General features: G+C 47.9%; 1 protein-coding gene across 11 annotated transcripts in view; it reads left to right on the forward strand.

Annotated features, from left to right (window-relative positions):
* The first annotated feature begins 1,021 nt into the window (after nt 1–1,021).
* ELAVL1 (ELAV like RNA binding protein 1) overlaps nt 1,022–18,097 on the forward strand; it is a 57,520-nt gene continuing 40,444 nt past the window's right edge. For 10 of the 11 annotated variants that reach the window (XM_087769427.1, XM_087769425.1, XM_087769420.1 and 7 more), the window contains exons 1-2: nt 4,368–4,471; nt 16,637–16,820. In XM_087769427.1, coding sequence (XP_087625553.1) covers nt 16,649–16,820 — 172 coding nt within the window. In that variant the 5' untranslated portion in view covers nt 4,368–4,471; nt 16,637–16,648. Of the gene's footprint in view, nt 1,122–4,367; nt 4,472–16,636; nt 16,821–18,097 lie in introns of those variants that run through there. The other variant, XM_087769421.1, reaches the window with a different exon arrangement.

Below are 18,097 nucleotides of genomic sequence, written 5' to 3' on the forward strand. Positions count from 1 at the left end.
TCTGCTTCAGAGCCCAACACAGCGATTTCCACCGTATTCTGCATCGATCTGAGAAAGGCCAGGGAAGTTCTCTGACAATTCGCTGAAAATTTAAATGGGGGTGATCTTACTGCAGCGCAAGGAAGAGAGAAACATGCCCCAGGCGACATAATTCACCTCCCAAGTGAAATGACAGCACAGGCAGGCGACCAAGAGCGGTTACAACAAGGAAGGTGATTCCCATGGGAATGAAATAATACCAAGTACGACTCCATTCTTCTGCAAATGACCAGGAGAAGGTGCTTCTGAAGAGGACAAACCACTCCAGACAAGTGGATATTACCAGACCAGATCTCCAGGGAGGAAATTGCCCTCAAGTACAAAGACAGAAGCACCAAGGACTGAATACCAGAAAGAGTGAGGAGAGCATAAGTGACCTGGTTTCAGCTGGGATAGAGTTAATTTTCTTCCTAGTAGCTGGTACGGTGCTGTGGTTTGGATTTAGGGTGAGAATCATGTTGACACCACACCGATGTTTCAGTTGTTGCTGAGCAGTGCTCACACTGGTCAAGGGCTTTTCAGCTTCCCCTGCTCTGCCCGGTGCCCGAGGAGCTGGGAGGGGGCACAGCCAGGGGGGCTGCCCCCGCCTGGCCCCAGGGCTATTCCATACCCTGTGGTGCCATGCCCAGTATAGAAACTGGGGGAAGAAGAAGGAAGGGGGGACGTTCGGGGTGATGGCGTTTGTCTTCCCAAGTCCCCGTTACGCGTGATGGAGCCCTGCTTCCCTGGGGATGGCTGAGCACCTGCCTGCCCATGGGAAGGAGGGAATGAATTCCTTGCTTTGCTTTGCTTGCGTGCACGGCTTTGGCTTTCCCTATTAAACTGCCTTTATCTCAGCCCACAAGTTTTCTCACTTTTACTCTTCCGATTCTCTCCCCATCCCAGCGGGGGGCAGTGAGCGAGCAGCTGGGTGGGGCTCAGTTGCTGGCTGGGGTCAAACCACAACAATAAGGAAACTGCAAGAAAAGTAAAACCAGAAAGCGTTATTCAGAAGGATGCTGACAGTGGAGCCCTCACATCTGGCTAATGAGATCACCGTATGGAGCCGCAAACCAAAGGATGAGCAAGCGGGTGCGTTTTAGGTAAGCAAAGTCTCAGAGCAATGCTAAGGCATTTGTGGAAAGAGGGGGGGGGGGACGACAGGAGGTAATGGAAGTCCAGGGGCTGAGGCCCTGAGGAGAGCGAGCTGCAGGAGAGGGTGAAGAAGGTGGTCTCTTAATGGCAAGGAGAAATCAGAGAGGAACGTGAGACCCTAAAGGAGGGAAAGAAATAAAGATGCTGAGGACACCTTTCAGGAGGGAGCTACTTGACAAGGGCAGAAAATCAGGGAAGGGGGAGCCTGCGAGCACAACGCCACGGCCGGAGGGCCGCCGCCGCCATTTTGTCCACCCTGGGCGAGGCGGGAAGAGCCCGGGGGCGGGGCGAGGACCGCCCGGGGGGAGGGTCGGGGACAAGCCCCGCCCCGCCCCCCCCGGCGGGCCCCGCCCCGCCGTTACCTGCCTCACGCCGCTGGCCGCCATTTTACGCGAGGCCTGCGGAGGGGGGGGTTGTTGCTCGGAGACCCCTCCTGCACCCCCGGAAAGATAAACCGGTGTTATAAAACTCGTGGTTTCTGATAAACAACATAAAAATAGGGCAATTAATGAATAGAGCTGCTGTCCGCAGCCTGACAGAAGAGCCCGGAGCCATGCGTTCCCGGGGGGGTGGCTGCTGCTCGCTGCATGTAAACCAGGAGCGTAGCTGAGCTCGGGCGGGTTCGAAAGCCTCCCCGCCGCCTGGGTTGCATTTGTGCTCTTAGAAAGCTCTGCAACAACCTCCCTCCTTCTGTAACCTGGAGTTTCTAGCTGGTGTTTATTCACCCCATTTGTCCTTGTGGCAACCGCTTCAGTAATTCACTTTGCGCCGTTCATTTTCCTGCCGCGCAAGATCCACGTTGACAAATGGCTTCCACTATTCCCCGGTTTGCAGCGAGCTTTTTTTCGTGTTGCAACATACCTCAAGAAATAGTGTGACTCAACATACCTGCGAAGAGCCTGATGTTATTTATGTTGCATCATCCTAAGACAATTTCACCGGGAGACCTGGCTTCAAATTCCTAAAATTCCACATTACCATGAAACCTCCAGACTGACGTGTTTTCACACTGAACGAAAACACTGCAACAGACAATGAATATATTTCAGCAAAATGAGATCGTTCCTTTAAAACTGACATACGGTTTAACGGGGTAATACCTTCTAATTGCCATCGCGGTTTTCAATAACATAGCGTTAACGGTGATAAATGAAATGATGAAATTGCAAATGTGCTGTTACAAGATAGAGGCATCAAAGCTCTGTGCAGCGTTGTCTTGTGCCCACAGCCTCGATTTTTGGAGATCTGAGACCCATTTTAGGCCCAAGAATGGGATCGCTTAATTAAAACCTGAACGGTACAAGGGAAATACAAAATTCGCAGTAACAGAAAGCTGCCACTGATGTGAATGACAAAATTGTGATATTGTGGCTGGCATACATAGCAGCATGAGCAAATAACAGATGCACAAACATCTTTAATGTTTTATGAGGCCTTGAAGGATATTTCCAGACCTGTCAGGCTTGGAGTTTATATGTGAGGATTCCCCATCTGGCACTGAAAGCGATGATAAAGAAAAAAAGAAAAAGGCAACGTTTTTAACATCTCTCTTAATCATTAACCTCCTCGATGGATCTTCCTTCGATGCTGACCATTACGTTTTCCTTGATACTGTGCCCTTCGGACTCCGGCAGAGGTTGGGCTGTTCCTGGTCATAACGTATAGATTAGGAGCCTGTACATAATGGCCCAGTAGAACAGCACCCCTTGAAGGGGTTACTGAAATGGGTTTTTGGGCAGATAAACCAGGTTCCGTCAGTGCCACAATGTTGGGAATTTACTATACAGGGTCTTGCCAGAGGCCACATCAAGATAGGTGAAGATCTTTGCATTTTCATTGTGTGATTTTCCATGTGTTCCCGTGTCATCACGACTAGGTACGGAGTATTTCCACACACACGCGTGCAGGGAAATGGCAAAGAATGCATGCTCCTATATGTGGCTTTGCTGCTATGTTGCAAGCTCCTACTCTTCAGGTGAGATCTCACTGTTCTAGTCGGGAGAAAGGTGCATTGATTTGATTTTCAGTTGTTCCTCAACGAAGTAAAACTCAAATGACAAGTTGTCTGTGAACGAAAAATAACATCAGACATCTTAATGCAGCAATATTCTGAATTTTTGGCTAAAGCCGAGTACCTCAACAGGTATACGGGATTTATGGACTTGCAAGTATGGCACACACTAAACGTGCTGCTTCGTACCGTGGGTATTATTTCAGAATACTGTTTTACTGACAAAAAGACATTTGTTTCCTGCAGAATAGTGGAATTGGATATTCACAGACTCCTCCTGTGGAGTGGAAAGAGGTTCAGATATAAAGGGATGCCCTTGGCTACCCAAAAAATTGCTGGCAGTGGACAGAGGGAAAACGCTTGAGCAGCAGAGCCGGTCCCTTGCGGTCACTGCAGGACTTCTCCGAGCGCAGAGAAGCGCTGCCCGCCGCAGCTTCTCCTGCAGATCATCGCCTGCGTCTCGCTTACACAGGGACGACTGAATCTCCGAGGCAGCCGCAAGCGTGTGACCGCTCGGGGAGGCTCCCCGATTGCCCGAGCGACAGCTGGCCCCCACGGAAGGAGAAGGCTTCAGCGAACGGGGAGGCGCTGACCACAAGCGCCCCGGCGCCCGGGGCCGCCCCGCCGCGCCTCCCGCTCACGGCTACCGCCCGCCGCAGGCAGCGGCGCGCCCCCCTCCCGCTGGCACGGAAGGGCTCGCGCACCGGGAGCCACGGCGACCAGGCCCACGTCCTCCTCCTCGCTCCTTCCTACGGCTTCGGCAGGCCGCGGCGGAGCAGGGCCGAGGCTGGGGAGCAGCCGAAGCCCCCAGCGGGCCCGGCGGGGATGGCTCGGGTCACGCCGCACCCTCCACCAACCGCCTCCCCGGGAGCGCCCCGCGGCCCGGCGCAGGCCCCCCGCTCGCCCGCAGAGGCTGCCCGGAGCCCCCCGGCCCCGCTGGGGCCGCAGGCGGTGCCCCCCCTCCCGCGCCTGCCCGCCGCCGGGCCGGGACCGGGACCGAGGGGAACCGGGGGGGCACCGGGGGCGCGCGGGGCCCGGCTGCTCGCGCCAGGCCGCCGGCGCCGCACGCGCAGCGCCCTCCCGCCGGCGCGCCGCGAGAGGCCGCCCCCGGCCGGCGCTTGACGGACGGGCCGGCGGACCAACGGGACGCGGGGCACGTGCGCGCGGCAGCCAACGGGGCTCGGCGGGCGGGGCGGGGGCGTGGCCGGCGGCGCTGCGAGCGGCTGGTTGTTCGCGCTGCGGAGCCGTTAGCGTCCCGCTGCCCAGGCCCGGCCGAGCCGCCGACAGGTGAGGCCGGGCCGCCGCCGGCTGCGGGGCGGCGCCCGCGGAGCCCCAACCTCCCCCCTCCCCCGGCGGCTCCCGCCAGGCCGGCGCGGGCGGGAGCGGGCGGCGAGGGCCGGCGACGGCGGCGACGAGGCCGAGGCCTGGGCCTGCAGGGGGAGAGCCGGGGCCTGCGGGGGGAGGGGCCAGCCGGAGGGGGAGCGCGGGCCCGGGGCGGCCGGGCGGCGAGCCGGGGCCGCGGCCTGCGGGCCGGCGGCGTGCGGGGCCGCGGGGGCCTGCCCGAGGTGGATGGGGCGCGGGCGGCGGAGGAGGAGGAGGGGCCCGAGGCCTCCGCGCTGGCGGGCGAGCGGGCCGCGGGTCTCGCCGCCGGGGGCCGGCGCGGCGGGGCGGGCCGCGGGCGCCAGATGCGCTGCGCGGGTCCGCGCCGTGTCCCGGAGCCTTTCTTCTCCTGGCTAACGCCGTTGTCTTTCGTGTTTATTTTGCCTGCGTCTGCACGGACACAGCTTTTAAATCTCCCACCTTCGTTAAGACTGGCGCATCTTTATTGACTGGCAGTATCCGAGGGTGGGCTTCCTAATGCGGACAATAAGTCTTAATATTAATGCTTATTTGGGGCGGCTGGCAACAGGGTTAAGTAATGCTGTGCTAAGTGCTTTTGGCCGGAAGAAATCATGGCTAAAGTAGCAATCCACTATTGTTAGTACTCGTGGGAGGCTTCTCCAAGTAGAGTGCTTACCCTTTTCCAGTGATGGGAAGAGGCAGGAATGTACTGGGGGGCCGTGCGGGGGGGGTGTGGGCGAGAGGAACGCACGCCTGTGGAGGTGGCCCGGAGAAAGGGCCACTGAGCTCTGGTGGAGCAGTTGAGTGGAAGCGTGTGCTGGCTACCATGTTCTGTAAAGCTGGGTAGTGGAGCAGCGTTATCTGTTGGGCAGGGGCTTCTATCCGAGACGTGCTGAGAAGGGGAGCCTGTTTTGTTGCATGAAGGACTTGCACTGGGATCCCATGAACCACCTAATGAGGCATTTGTGGAAAGTAAAGGAGGAAAGAAATGGGAAGGGTAGAGATTCATTCCCTTTATTAATGCCTCTTGTTCTTGTTGACATTTGATCACTTTTTGTGGTGTCTCTATTTCTGTCCTTTTTTCTTTTTCCTTTTGCACCCTGAATGTGGATGTTGATCGCTCATATTGCTCAGCTGCTGCCTCTTTACCAGCCTGCTGTTCCCCAGTACTCGTGTCTTGACCGCTTTTCTTTCTAGATCTGTGGGAACAGAGTTCTCTGACTTGCGTATTGCTCTTTCAAAGTGGGGCGATGCATACGTTCCATAGACTTGTCGTGGTTTAACCCCAGCCAGCAACTAAGCGCCACGCAGCCGCTCCCCCGTATGGTTGATATAATTTCCTAGATTTCTGTTGACTCTGGGATTATGTCTGTGTTGTGTGATAGATGATGAAGTCTAGATTCCCGAGCTTGTAAGTCTACGCAGCATGATGCATTACTCTGTGACTGTCCTAGTTCTTGTTCTGAAGCAGTGTAACTGTATTTGTATAATGATGCAAATGAGTCCGTGGTTCCAGGATTCAAAGTGTTCGGCAATCCTGAGTTACAGAGCTACGGCCTGCGCTTGCAGCAGGCTCTGCCCTGGGCTTGACTAGCATGTGAACAGGAACATCTTAAGCTGGTGTGGTTGTTAAATACACTGGATAGTGAGTTTATAGCCGTAGTTATTTAGCCCTGATGTGGGTGGGTCTGCGGCACCAGGTAACTGTGGCTGTACTGCTTTCCTGTGTGAGTTGTCTTACGCACTGCCAGGTTTGTGGGAACAACAGCAGTAGTAAGCATAGTCTAAATGGAAATGTGAATATTGTGTATAGCATCTTAACTTAATCGTGTCTGCTGAATGTGGCCGGTGTCTAGTGCTGGCATTAGCTTACCATGAAATGTGCTCTGTGTTCCTAATTAGAATAGAATAGAATCGTTTAGGTTGGAAAAGACCCTTAAGATCACCAAGTCCAACCGCTAACCCAGCGCTGCCAAGGCCACCACCAAACCATGTACCCAAGCACCACATCTCCCCGGCTTTTAAATCCCCCCAGGGATGGGGACTCAGCCCCTGCCCTGGGCAGCCTGGGCCAGGGCCTGACAGCCCTTTGGGGAAGAAGTTTTTCCCAATACCCAACCCAAAGCTGCCCTGGCGCAGCTTGAGGCCGTTCCCTCTCGTCCCATCGCTTGTTCCTGGGGAGAAGAGACCGACCCCCCCGGCTCCAGCCTCCTTTCAGGCCGTTGCAGAGAGCGATGAGGGCTCCCCTCAGCCTCCTCTTCTCCAGGCTGAGCCCCCCCAGCTCCCCCAGCCGCTCCTCCCCAGCCTTGGGCTCCAGCCCCTGCCCCAGCCTCGCTGCCCTGCTCTGGCCACGCTCCAGCCCCTCCGTGTCCTTCTTGGGGTGAGGGGCCCAAAACTAAATTAAAGCACTCTGTTTTCTGGTTACTGGTTCTTGCATGTTCTGTCACTTTTTTTCGTCCTGAAAAAAACCCTCCCTATCTTGACCTGTCAGACATGTCGCTGTACTTGCAGGATCTGTTTCTTTGTGCTGTTGTGCTAGCCTGCTTGCTTTCCCGAAGCTTTGGTCTCTGTCTTTTTTCTTGCTTGTTTGTTAGGAGCCCTCTGTGAATCGATTGCAGTAAAATGTTACTAGATGTTGCACTGACTACATGTCTGGTGGATAACCTACCTGTGAAGGTGGTAGGCTTTTAGTTACAGAAAGCTCAAGCTTGCTGTTTTTGCAGACTTCAAAAAGATGTTTAGAGAAGCTGCTCTTCCTGCCCTTCCAAGTACTTTAGAAAAAGCATGGAAGGCAGCTGCAGGAGATTCCCGCCAATGCAAGCATGTAAGAAGAGCGGTATAGTTCAGCAAACGAGGTGTTAAATTGTGCCTTCTATTGGAAATTCGTCAGGGCACTTCTCCTTTTTGATGTGCAGTTCTGTGATCTAGGCACCTGCAACTTCAAACTGCTGGCCTAAATGATCCATTTGATTATACAACCTTGTTATATGTAGGTGATGTATGCAAAAATAGATTTTAAGCTTCTTTTGTTTTGTGTTGTTTTTGTTTTGGTTTTTTTTTTTTTGTGGGGTGGAAATAAGCTATGCTGAGAAGGCAGAGACGTTCTTCACGTGTGTGGTTTTGCTGCTTTTTTTTTTTGTTAAATATTAGTAGCAGTGGCATAGTAAGTATAAAGTATAATTTTCCTCTCGCCCACTGTTTCCATGGCCTCCTTGTAGGAGCGCAGCAGCAAGTTGTGGTGTCTCATCAAGCCCTCAGAGATGGATTTCCAGCCACTTGTTCTGTGCTGGTGAAAGAGTTGGATGCTGTCTCCTACTCCCGTTCCTTCACTTGCCTTCCTGTCCCATCGAAGCGAAAGCACCAGCTGCTAGTCCAAGGATGGATCAATGTGTGGGGCAGCTGCTGTCAGAATGTGCCTGGAATCTGTGGTTCTTATCTCCACTTCTCACCTACTGCAAGTGTCCTGTGCGTAGGGAAGGAGTTGTTCCCTCACAGCACAGTTCTTTGTCTCCAGGTGTTTTTTTGTAGGTGAAAAAATTGCCAGAGGCAATTGCTGGATGGTCTGACACTGTCTAGAACAAGGAAGAGAACTTATTTCTTTTTTTAATATGTTTATCATAAACCTGTCCTTTTTAAAATACCAGTGCAGAAGGTGAGAGAGTCTCAGCTGCAAGAAGTTGTCCGGCTGTCTCTTCTCCACGCAAGAACCCCGTTGCATTAACTGTCAGCATCTTTGACCCAGGGACAGGACAACTGCGGAAGGTGCTGACGTGAAGCTCTGAGCAGAGCTCTGTAGCCTGCTCTCTCTGCAAGGCTAACTGTTAGCCTTGAAAGACGGGGAAATCTCAGATCTAGCTGCAGATGTTTGGTATTGTAGCGGTATGGTTTCGAGTTGGCCCTTGTTCGTACGTCTCGAGCAGAGGTGATGGCGGGAGGCCCTGGTCCTCCCCCTCGCGTTAAAGCAGCGGCGGATGGTAATTATGGCCGGTCTGTATCTGATTTCTGACAGCATCCTAACTATGATTAATTTTGTTCCCGTGAATTGAGTGTAGTTCATCAGACTGGCAAAATGAGGTCGTTCCTCTGGAGAATGCAGCTTAGTTTTTGGCCTCAAATATTTCTGTCTCCGAATGGCAATATAAGCATTGACAAAAACATTTACCTTGATGATGTCATTATATGGACGTGAATAAAAACAATTAAGAGGAGCATTTAAAAGCTTTTTAGACAAATCTGATTGTTAAAGAATATGTAAAACTACTTTGTGAAAATACTAAAATTGTGACAGTTGAGATTTGTTAGACTAGTAATACACTTCAAACTAAGTTTATGTCCAATGTTATAAAACAAAAAAACCCCCAATCCTGAGCTTAAAATATATTGTACTAGAAATCATTGGTTTAGCATATGGAAATAACGTTTGTTAAAGTGCAGTAGTAGACTTTAGTAATAACTAGTTCTGGTGCAGAGATATTTTTATTGTCAGAACTGACAAAAATGTTGGAATCTTAAATTTAGGCAAGCCAAGGAGACAAAAGGCAGTGTCTTCATTCTAGGTTTGCAAAGGGCGAGAGGAATCAATAGAAAAATGAGATCTATTAACTCTGGAACATCTGAAGGCTGGCAAGCAGAAGGGATCTATTCGGTCGCCGGATTTACAAACAGAACTCACACATTAATGTGGAAGGAACATATATGTACAAGTTAAGCAACTTATGTGGCTTAACGCTTAGTGACAACCTTTTTTTTTTAAGTGACCTTCATTAGCATGTTTCAGTAGATGGAGTTGGTTTCGTTCTTGGGGCCGGGCGGAGAGGAGAGAGAGTACAAATGCCAAATGAATCAAATTGAATATTGAATTTAAATTTCTCCTGTTTGCTGATTTAAAATATTGTGGCTGCAGGGGAGAGGAATTCAGATGAGACAGCTACGTGGGAGAGAATACTGATCTTATCGATTGCTGTCGGACAATAAAAAGAGAAATAGGGTAGCAGTACAATTGGAAGAAGGAATCTGCGACGCCTCCCTTTCTGCCTTTAAGTTTTCATCTGTACCCAGACATCATGCTTCAAAGTTCAGGAAGATGGCTATTCCAACGAAACATGAGATTCATGCTCATGAAATACAGTAGCTGCCAATCAGCCTAGGCAAGCATAACAGGCAAGAAAAGGTGAGATCAAGGTTCTTCCTTTGTGGTCATGGACTTGCTCTTTGGAAGCAGCATCAGGCATCTCTCAAACACAGGCACGCTACTTGGTATCTAAATTATTTTTCTTCATAAGGAAGACTTAAGCATTATCACCTGCCTCTGCAAGTATACGTCGAAATAATCTGTTGAAAGTCTTAAGCATATAGCTCAGATCTGAGTTGAGGTTTTGAAGTACGTGACCTATACTGTGCGTGTACGTGCTTGGATGACCTTTTATGTTAAACTTTTTTTTCGCCTTATATGCTGTATAAGTGTTATTCTGGAATTGAAGAGAGAATCTGTGGATTTTGTGATTTTTAACCTTCCGCCCAATTGGCTTTTGGTGTTTGGGCAAGATTAAAACCCTCTGCTATTTGAAGTAATGTTGCATGGAAGCAGTGTGAGTCAAACAGCCATGGGTCTTGCACTGTATTGTCACTGACCTGTGGTCTGTGTGGCTGTTCGTGGAGAGGTCTGTGCTTGTGGGGTGCAACGTGGCGAGCTGTTGGGGACGTGAAAGGAGTGTGTATACAGAACAAAAGGCGTTTTCTTGGAGATTACCTATGCCACAGATTCCTTCCCCATAGAGTAGAGGGGTCTGGATTAAGAGAGAGAGATGTATTCTGGCTGTGGAGCATTGGGAAACTTTTTTCTTCTTTCTGGGAGGCATGTAGGCCTAGTGGGGGTTTTCCTGCTGGTATGGCTTCTAAGGTGAAACATGCTGTTCCTTACAGTGATTTCTGAGGCGAAAATGTGGTTTTTTTTGTTTGTTTTTTTTCCTCCCTAGTCTCTGTCCCTTCTGTGTCTTGACTAAACTCTTGCTTCTCAATCCTGCCTTGACAGCTGGCTGCAAAGCAAGTTTTTGCATGGCAATACTGTGTTGGATCATTCTTGAAAACCGTTTTCCTGAAACGGTTAAAACCAGTGGAGGCTCTCTGCAGGCCTTTCAGGCCCTTTTGTGTGTGTGGCATTGCCTTTGGCTTGTGTTCAAACCTAGACATCTCAGCACCTCTGCATCCGCTTTTTGCGGCTGTGTGGATCCGTTTGGTATTTCCCTTGATGTAGTAGTCCTTTTTGTTCTATTTCAGGTGTGATCTCCAAGGAAGACTGCTCAGCAGCTTCCAAACTGAGTGGTAGAGCAGTGTGCAAGACAGATAGCCAACTACTTTGGTTGCCTCTGGGTCAACCATGCCTTGCGGGGGGCGGGGGGCATGTCAACAAATATCCGTCATGTGCTGATGAAACAGGAGGAGGTCTCTTCTTTGTATAGCCTTGAAGCACCCCGTCAAGAGTCTTGAGGTCAGCTAGTGTATTTAAGAATAAAACCTTGAGACTGAAGTCCGAGTTGATCAAGACAGCTCACCAGCAGAACTCTGCCAGCGTCACTTGTTTCAGTGCAGGGTCCCTGTTCGTTCACCAGTATTAACCCCAACAAGGAGATTTCATCAGTTTAGGGACTCTGTGAGACACTGTCTCCTGAAGCGCTTCCTACGTAGCGTGTCCTAGGTGATGCGAACTTGTGCTTCATTGCAGAGAAAGGCTGAGGTGGTGGGTCGATAACCTGTGTCGGCTGCCTCAGTTCTACGATGGTTTGAGATCCGTGCTGTGCTCGGTATGGCCCGCTCCTGGTGTTCCAGTGAAAGTGCCACGAGCTCCGTGCCACGGTAATGCATTCATCTGGCTCGCTTTGGCCAAGCGTCAGGTATTGGCGTGGTCTCTGTGCTTCTGATATCAAAGACAAGAAATAAGTTTGAGGTAGCTCTGACCTTCTTGTGTTCAGCACAGCTGGTGTTAGTGCTCACCTGTGCATCTGCAGCGCTACAGGGCTTTCGCTGTCTGGAGAGCTATATTGAGTGAAAGAGAACAGGTCAGTCGCTGGAGTGGTAAGACCTGCTGCCTGGGTTTTAATGAAGGTGCTAATTGCTGGCATGAAGGAGCACAGAGCTCATTGCTCCTGGAAGAATCTCCCGCCTTAAGTTCTGCAGTAGCTAAAATGCTCACGTTATCATCTATCATCTGTTTAGGTGTCCACATTCAAGTTTGCGATCCCAGTAGTGGTCTAGTGCCTTTGCAGAGCTGTGAACAAGGTGAAAGTATACGAAGCCTCTTGCCTGATCTTGCAGACAGACAGGTATATTTCTTGCCAATGTTCCTGTTTCAGGTTACCTCCTCAGATTTGTACAGGTCTTCCTTCTTAGCAAACATCTCACACCAAAAGACTTAATAGCGCTGTATCCTAGAATTCTGGATGGAGGTACTGAGTGTCATTTGGAAAAAGCTTTTATTGGTCTGTTGCCAGAACCACTTGTGTCATTTTTCTTTTAAACCTTCTGGGATCTTGTGCGCCTTTGTGAGAAGGCAATTGTCGTGGTCAGTGTGACGTTTCTGAAAAAAAAAAAACCCAAACCAAACCTTGGTCCAGTCCTGAGAATGCAGACCTGGCTGTTGGTGAAGGAGCAATCTTTGAAGCAGGTGGTAAAGCGTTGGGGGGTGTGGATTTGAGCACCTCCAGAGTTAACGGAAGATTCGGGCACAGTACGGACGGCTCCTGTTGGTTGCTCGATGCATCCTTGGCATCATAAGTTTGAGGGCATCTCACACATGGAAGAAAAAGGCGGCTGCCTTTTAAAACAAGGTGTTGCAGGGTTTGGTTATTTTAAAAACTTCTCATTTTAGGAACTGCAGTGCAATGGAACTTAGTCTCAAAATTTCCTTTTTTGGGGACATAAAATTGAAGGCCTTTTTTTGGAAAGGCTGCAAAGCACCAGTCTCGTTACAGGTAGCCTTCCCAAATGGAGCCGTTAGACCTGTTTTCCATCCTTGACCTGTCTGCTGAGAATATAAGTGCGTTCAGACTTCTGATTTATGTCAACATGGATTGACAAATGTCAGTTAATGAAGTTGTAGATCCAAGTTAGTTTCTAGGCCTGCTTCTCAAGTCTGGAATATTTACTGATATAATTTGATTGTTCCCTCTTTGGTAAAGAAAGATCAGAAGATTCCCCCAACGTATTTCAGTGAGAGCAGAATAAAAAACTTGTTTTCTTACGTAGCAGTTCTCATTTCATCCATACTGACCACTTTATACCACCTTTTCTTTTTGGAATTCTTTTCAGTATGCAAAAGTCAACAGTTCTTCAGGGGCTGTTTTTATTCTCACTGGCACAGGAACTGTTGACCACCAGTGGAGGAAGTGGTTTCCCACCGACTTCCAGGATGGCGAGAAAGTGTTGGCCTGGCAGTAGATTGTGTAAGCACTTGGTGAAAGATTAGGAAGAAAGGAGCGTCTTTATCACCACTCTGCTCCTTTTCCTCTTCTCTGCTATGCCTTTATCACTTCTGCGTGCTTTGTTCCTGGTGTCCCATGAAAACGTTTGCCGGGCCGTTATGCAAGGCCTTCCTATAATTTGTTTTCTAATGTCTGAAGAAAAGCAGATGGGAGGCTTCCTTCGCAGTTCTAATTGCTTCTGAATCAACAATGCCCTAGGCCCTCCTTGTTTATCACGGGGAGATATAGATGGTGAGTATTGCAGACAGTGAGATTAGAGGCTGTGGTAAAATGATTTGAAGTTGATAGCCGCTTGCCAAACTCCTGTCAATTTTGCTTAATGCCAGATATACGGCTGGGAACTTGCCGTCGCGGTGTGCTGGGGAGTTTTCTGTGCTTGGTATCTAGCTGTGGTGCCTCCTTTTTAGGCAGCAGATATGCCTTGGAGGGTAAGGAAAGTAGATTTTTTTGTTTGTTTGTTTTTGGAAAGCATTAAAATATGTAGTGACTTCTTAAACTTGGCAGGAGGAGAATCTTGGCAGCAGGAAGGATTTGTATTGTATCTTGGGCAAATTTGGCTAAAGTGAAGGAAATTTGAACTTTTGTCGTGTAAAGCTGGAAAAATCTCAAAGTTTCTTCCTTTGCTTACTAAATACTCGTAATTGTACTGTTCAGCTTCCATACTCCTCAACATATTGGTGTGTTGTGCTTGTAGGGCTTGAGTTGTATACCGGACAAAGGCAAGCAAAGTTGCCTTCCTTTGAAACAATTTTGAAACCATTAGTCATCTGGTTTTATAGCTCAGATATGTTGAGCAAAGAAGGTTCAGCCGTTCGAGTGTCATTTAGCAGAACGGGAAGCTGTTCCGAGGTTGTGCTCAGACAGCGCTGACAGAACGGGAAGGGAACGGGTATTTAATGACATAATTTCACAGTACAACTGGGGCAACCTGGCAGCTTAAAATCATGCGATGGGGGAGTTTCTTCCCCTGCTTCTGGCTTTGCAGTGTCTCCCCTTGCTCTCCTGTCCTCTGGCGTTGGCTCTGGTGTTAGCTGGCTGCAAAGGAAAGCAGACTAAAACTGCTGACACAACAAAAAGTGTTTCCCTCCTGGTGTAGTTTCCCATTGCTTTCGTGGTACAGGTTGGTTGTGCTGTGGGCAGAAGGGTGCTGGGGCTTGCTCCTGTTGGCACTTGAAACACCGAAATGGGGGGAGCAGGCTAAGCAGTGGGAGCGAGACCTCTCCTGTAAGCTGCCAGCTGTTAATGCTTCAGCGCGTTAAAGAAAAAAAAAATTCAGTTTAAAGCTATACTGTGCTAAATCTCAAATTAATATAAGTCTAGTCAGGGTTTATTCTAAAATGGTGTACTCTGTTATTGCCATTTAAAAAAATCTGACCTTCACAAGAAGAAAGTATGAAATAAATGCCAAACACGATTTAACGATAGCTACTGGTGAAGGGGCTGAAAGTCCCTTCCCGCAGGCAGCGTTGCCTTTGTAGACTTAGGATTTCGAGTTGCTGTTCCTGACTTTTTGCTTTATTCCACTTGTAGTTGTCAGGAGCGGTGCAGTCCCTGGGAAGGCTCATCCTTTAGTAGATCCTGAGCTGTAAAATAAAGCCGCGTACCATTGCTGCTCAGGCCCTTAGCGTAGAAGGCAGTGGCATGTCTAGTTTCCCAAAAATCTGTAAGCCAATGCTACGTATGTTAATGGTTGTAGCTCAAAATCACCTTATTTGAGAAGCATATGTGGTCACATGAATGCTTCTGACCCAGCTTAATGCAAAAATAAATTGGCAAACGTAGCCCGTATTAATTAATTATGTGGTACTGCAGGGCTTGCTGGCTCGCTCTGCGTTGAGATGATCTAGAAGCTTCCTCTGAACACCTGACCTGATGTTTTACTGGTGCCTGAGAAGCAATAATATCTCAAACTGTTCTAATTCAGCTGGGATTGATGATCCCCTCAGACAAGATTAGCACTGTGCTGGTGATACCTGCTTCAGATAATACGCTCAGTTGTCCAACAAACTGCAACTAGAGGGATTTTAATAGTAGTTGCTTATGTACAGCGTTGTATGTTATTCTTTCGGCCAAATGAGCGTATTGGCCAAAAGTTCTATTAAAGCAAACACAAAGTTCATCTTTGAGCCTGTGGTAATTAATTCTTCTGTGGTGGCACCGAGAGATTCAATGAGAAGCAGATTTCATGTTGAACTTGGAAGGTTTACACTAAACTTTCAGAAGGGAGTTAGAGAGTTGCAAGTCTGCCTTAATTTCCTCCAAAAATAAAAGCGTTTGTTCTTATGCCCCTTACTGGTGGAGTCTGAATTGGAAACGCATTCATACTTACACGTTATTGCAACTTTCTGGTGTCAGTTGACATGTCTTGTGTGCCTCTAGTAGGCCAAAGTGTTTGGATTCTGTGGTAAAATGCACAAATAGTGATGACTTAAGAGGAGGAGTGCTGAACTGAGCATCAGGAGGCCGTGAATTAACTTCAGGCTTTTAGCAGCTTTTCTGTGTGCTTCGCAGCTGGTTTTAAGAGCTGTTAAACAAAACGATGTTGTTTGGGAGCTATAGATGTTCAGCGCTCTCAGACTGAGAGGATGAACAAATCGGCAGCAGCAAACTCGAGAACCGGAGTCTGGAACCATACAAGGACTTAGCTGCCTGGTGGTGGTTTCCAGAAGGAGCAGGCCAGTCGAGGCTTCCCGAATCTGCTAGGCTTCTTTTTTCTCCCGTTGCAGGAACAGGGTTAAGGTATCCCGATTTTTGGCAATTTCAAATTAGTTGTAAAAGCGCTTTAAAATCTACTCTTCTGGCAGGCCATGAAGGAAGAGCGACTTGGGTCTGTTGTGAGTTTGAGCTGTAGATGTCCTCTGCATCTGGAACGTCGGGATGCAGTCCCTGCTGGTGGCTGACTAAGGCAGAGAGTATCCTCATGCGATGGGATTTCGGGATGTTTTCTCAAGGCTTTCTTTAAAAGGGTGCAAAAGTAGAAACTCCATCGAATGCTCAATATGCACCAAAGTTAGCGGTCCAGTACAGATTCATCTGTTTCATATATGCAATAAGAGTTGTTCACCCAAAGGCAGCCATTTAACAATAACATGGCCTGAAGAACAGGATAAGCAATACGTAAAGGAGAAAACGTTTAGAAAATAAGTAGTCCCCAGTTGAAATACTGAACTGGGTCTGGTAGATCTGGCTGCTGCTCCTCTTTCTGTCTTCTAAGAGTTCTGGGCATAAGGTTGGATTTAAGGCTAAGGTGGCAGTTGTGATTCTGGCTAGTCAAGTGCTTGGACATGGGGAACCTGATTTTTAACTCGGCTGTTGTGAATACTTTGGTGTTTACAGGAATGTGTACAAAATCTCTCTTGATGCTTTTTATTAACGTAAAAAAACCCAACCCGTAAGATCTCTTTAATGGTACATAGTTTTGTAAAATGCCATGCTTGTTAGTTTGAAAGAATGAATTGTTCTGGAATTTTCAACAAATAATGTTTTGTTTTGTGAGTGGGAAAAAATGTCTAGTTGAAACAGTTGCTTGTTCTCAGTTTTTTAAAATAAGCATTCAAGCTTCTTTCAGGTGGAGAAAGTTTGGCTTATTGAAATGCAAGGATCTGGAACTTATTTGGGTTTTTTCTCTTTGCAGATATATTATAACATGTCTAATGGTTATGAAGATCACATGGCTGAAGATTGCAGGGATGATATTGGTAGAACAAATTTAATTGTGAACTACCTCCCTCAGAACATGACGCAAGATGAGTTACGGAGTCTATTTAGCAGTATTGGCGAAGTCGAATCTGCAAAACTCATTCGGGACAAAGTTGCAGGTATAATCTAGTTTATAAGAAACTTTTACTTTGTGGTAGACTGCTCAAGCAAATACTTAATGCAATTTAATGTAGAAATATTAAATATTTGTGTGTGTGTAATCAAACTTATCGAAAAGTATGCGTATAACTGGAGTAATGCTAAGACTAGATATTGAGTATTAGGAGGGTAGAATACTTAAGGCTAAATTAATGACTATTTGTATATGGTTAAGAATTCCAAGAAGTACAGTTCCTAAATTTGAACATCAAGAGGCGTGTCTAAAACTAGTTTGAATTTAGTCCCCAGCTTATTTATTCTTCCTACAGTCCGAGCATTTTTGTCTCTACCAGAGCTCTGAATATGCAAACAAACCTTTTGATCTGATTTTGATCAGTAAAATAAAGGTGTGGCATGCGTCTGAAATGGTTGTAGGCCTTATCACTCTTCAGGAATTTAACTTGTAAGTTCTTTAAATAGGATTGTTAGTAGTAGCTTTAAAAAACGAGACGAATGAATTAATGTTTCCTTGAAAACAAACAAATGCTGGCAGGGCATATCTGTTTAGTTGCAGGAGCTTTTTGTCTGCTCTGTGAAGACGTTTTAATCCTTGCACAGTTAAAAATCTTCATTTACAAATTCTGGTTATTCTTGTTCAGAATTCACGGAATCTTGGATTCAGTGGGAGGGCATGGTTGTTTCTGTAAATAAAAGTAATTGTGCTGTGAGCTAGCTACGCACGCTTGTTTGTTCGCAGCCTGCAGACGATCGCCTTGTGGAATTTTCTGCTGCACATGCTCAATCTTGTATTTCAGAATCTAGCAGTACTGGCTTAGATCCTTATCTAATCCATAAGGAAACGGGTCTGAAACTACTTCACTCTCTGTAAAAACTGCGTGAAGGCTGATGAAACACGTGAGAATTCTTTGTGTGCTATCTTAACTGACTTTAGTACTTTATGTGCTTGAGAAGAGACGTGAGAACTGAATAATTAAAAACTTCAGAATTTACTTTCAGAGTGGCTCCTCTGATTTCCATGTCTTTAGTTTTCCTAATTTCTTTCAGATGAAGTTTCACATGATGGCCATGTATCTAAATCTGTACTTACGGAATGTATATGTAAAACATTATGAAATAGTTACATTAAATACTGAGCTCTTTGAATATTTTGATGGCCTAGATGTTTTCATGCAGTTTGAGATGCTTAGAAGTAGATGCTTGCTCTGGGGGCTACTTTTGCAAGGAAATAAGACCACGCATTTAATGGTAGGAAGCCGTTCATCAAATGTCACAGCTG

This window comes from Nipponia nippon, unplaced genomic scaffold (assembly GCF_047370975.1).
Source record: "Nipponia nippon isolate SJK-2023a ecotype South Korea unplaced genomic scaffold, ASM4737097v1 scaffold_31, whole genome shotgun sequence".
NCBI lineage: Eukaryota > Metazoa > Chordata > Aves > Pelecaniformes > Threskiornithidae > Nipponia > Nipponia nippon.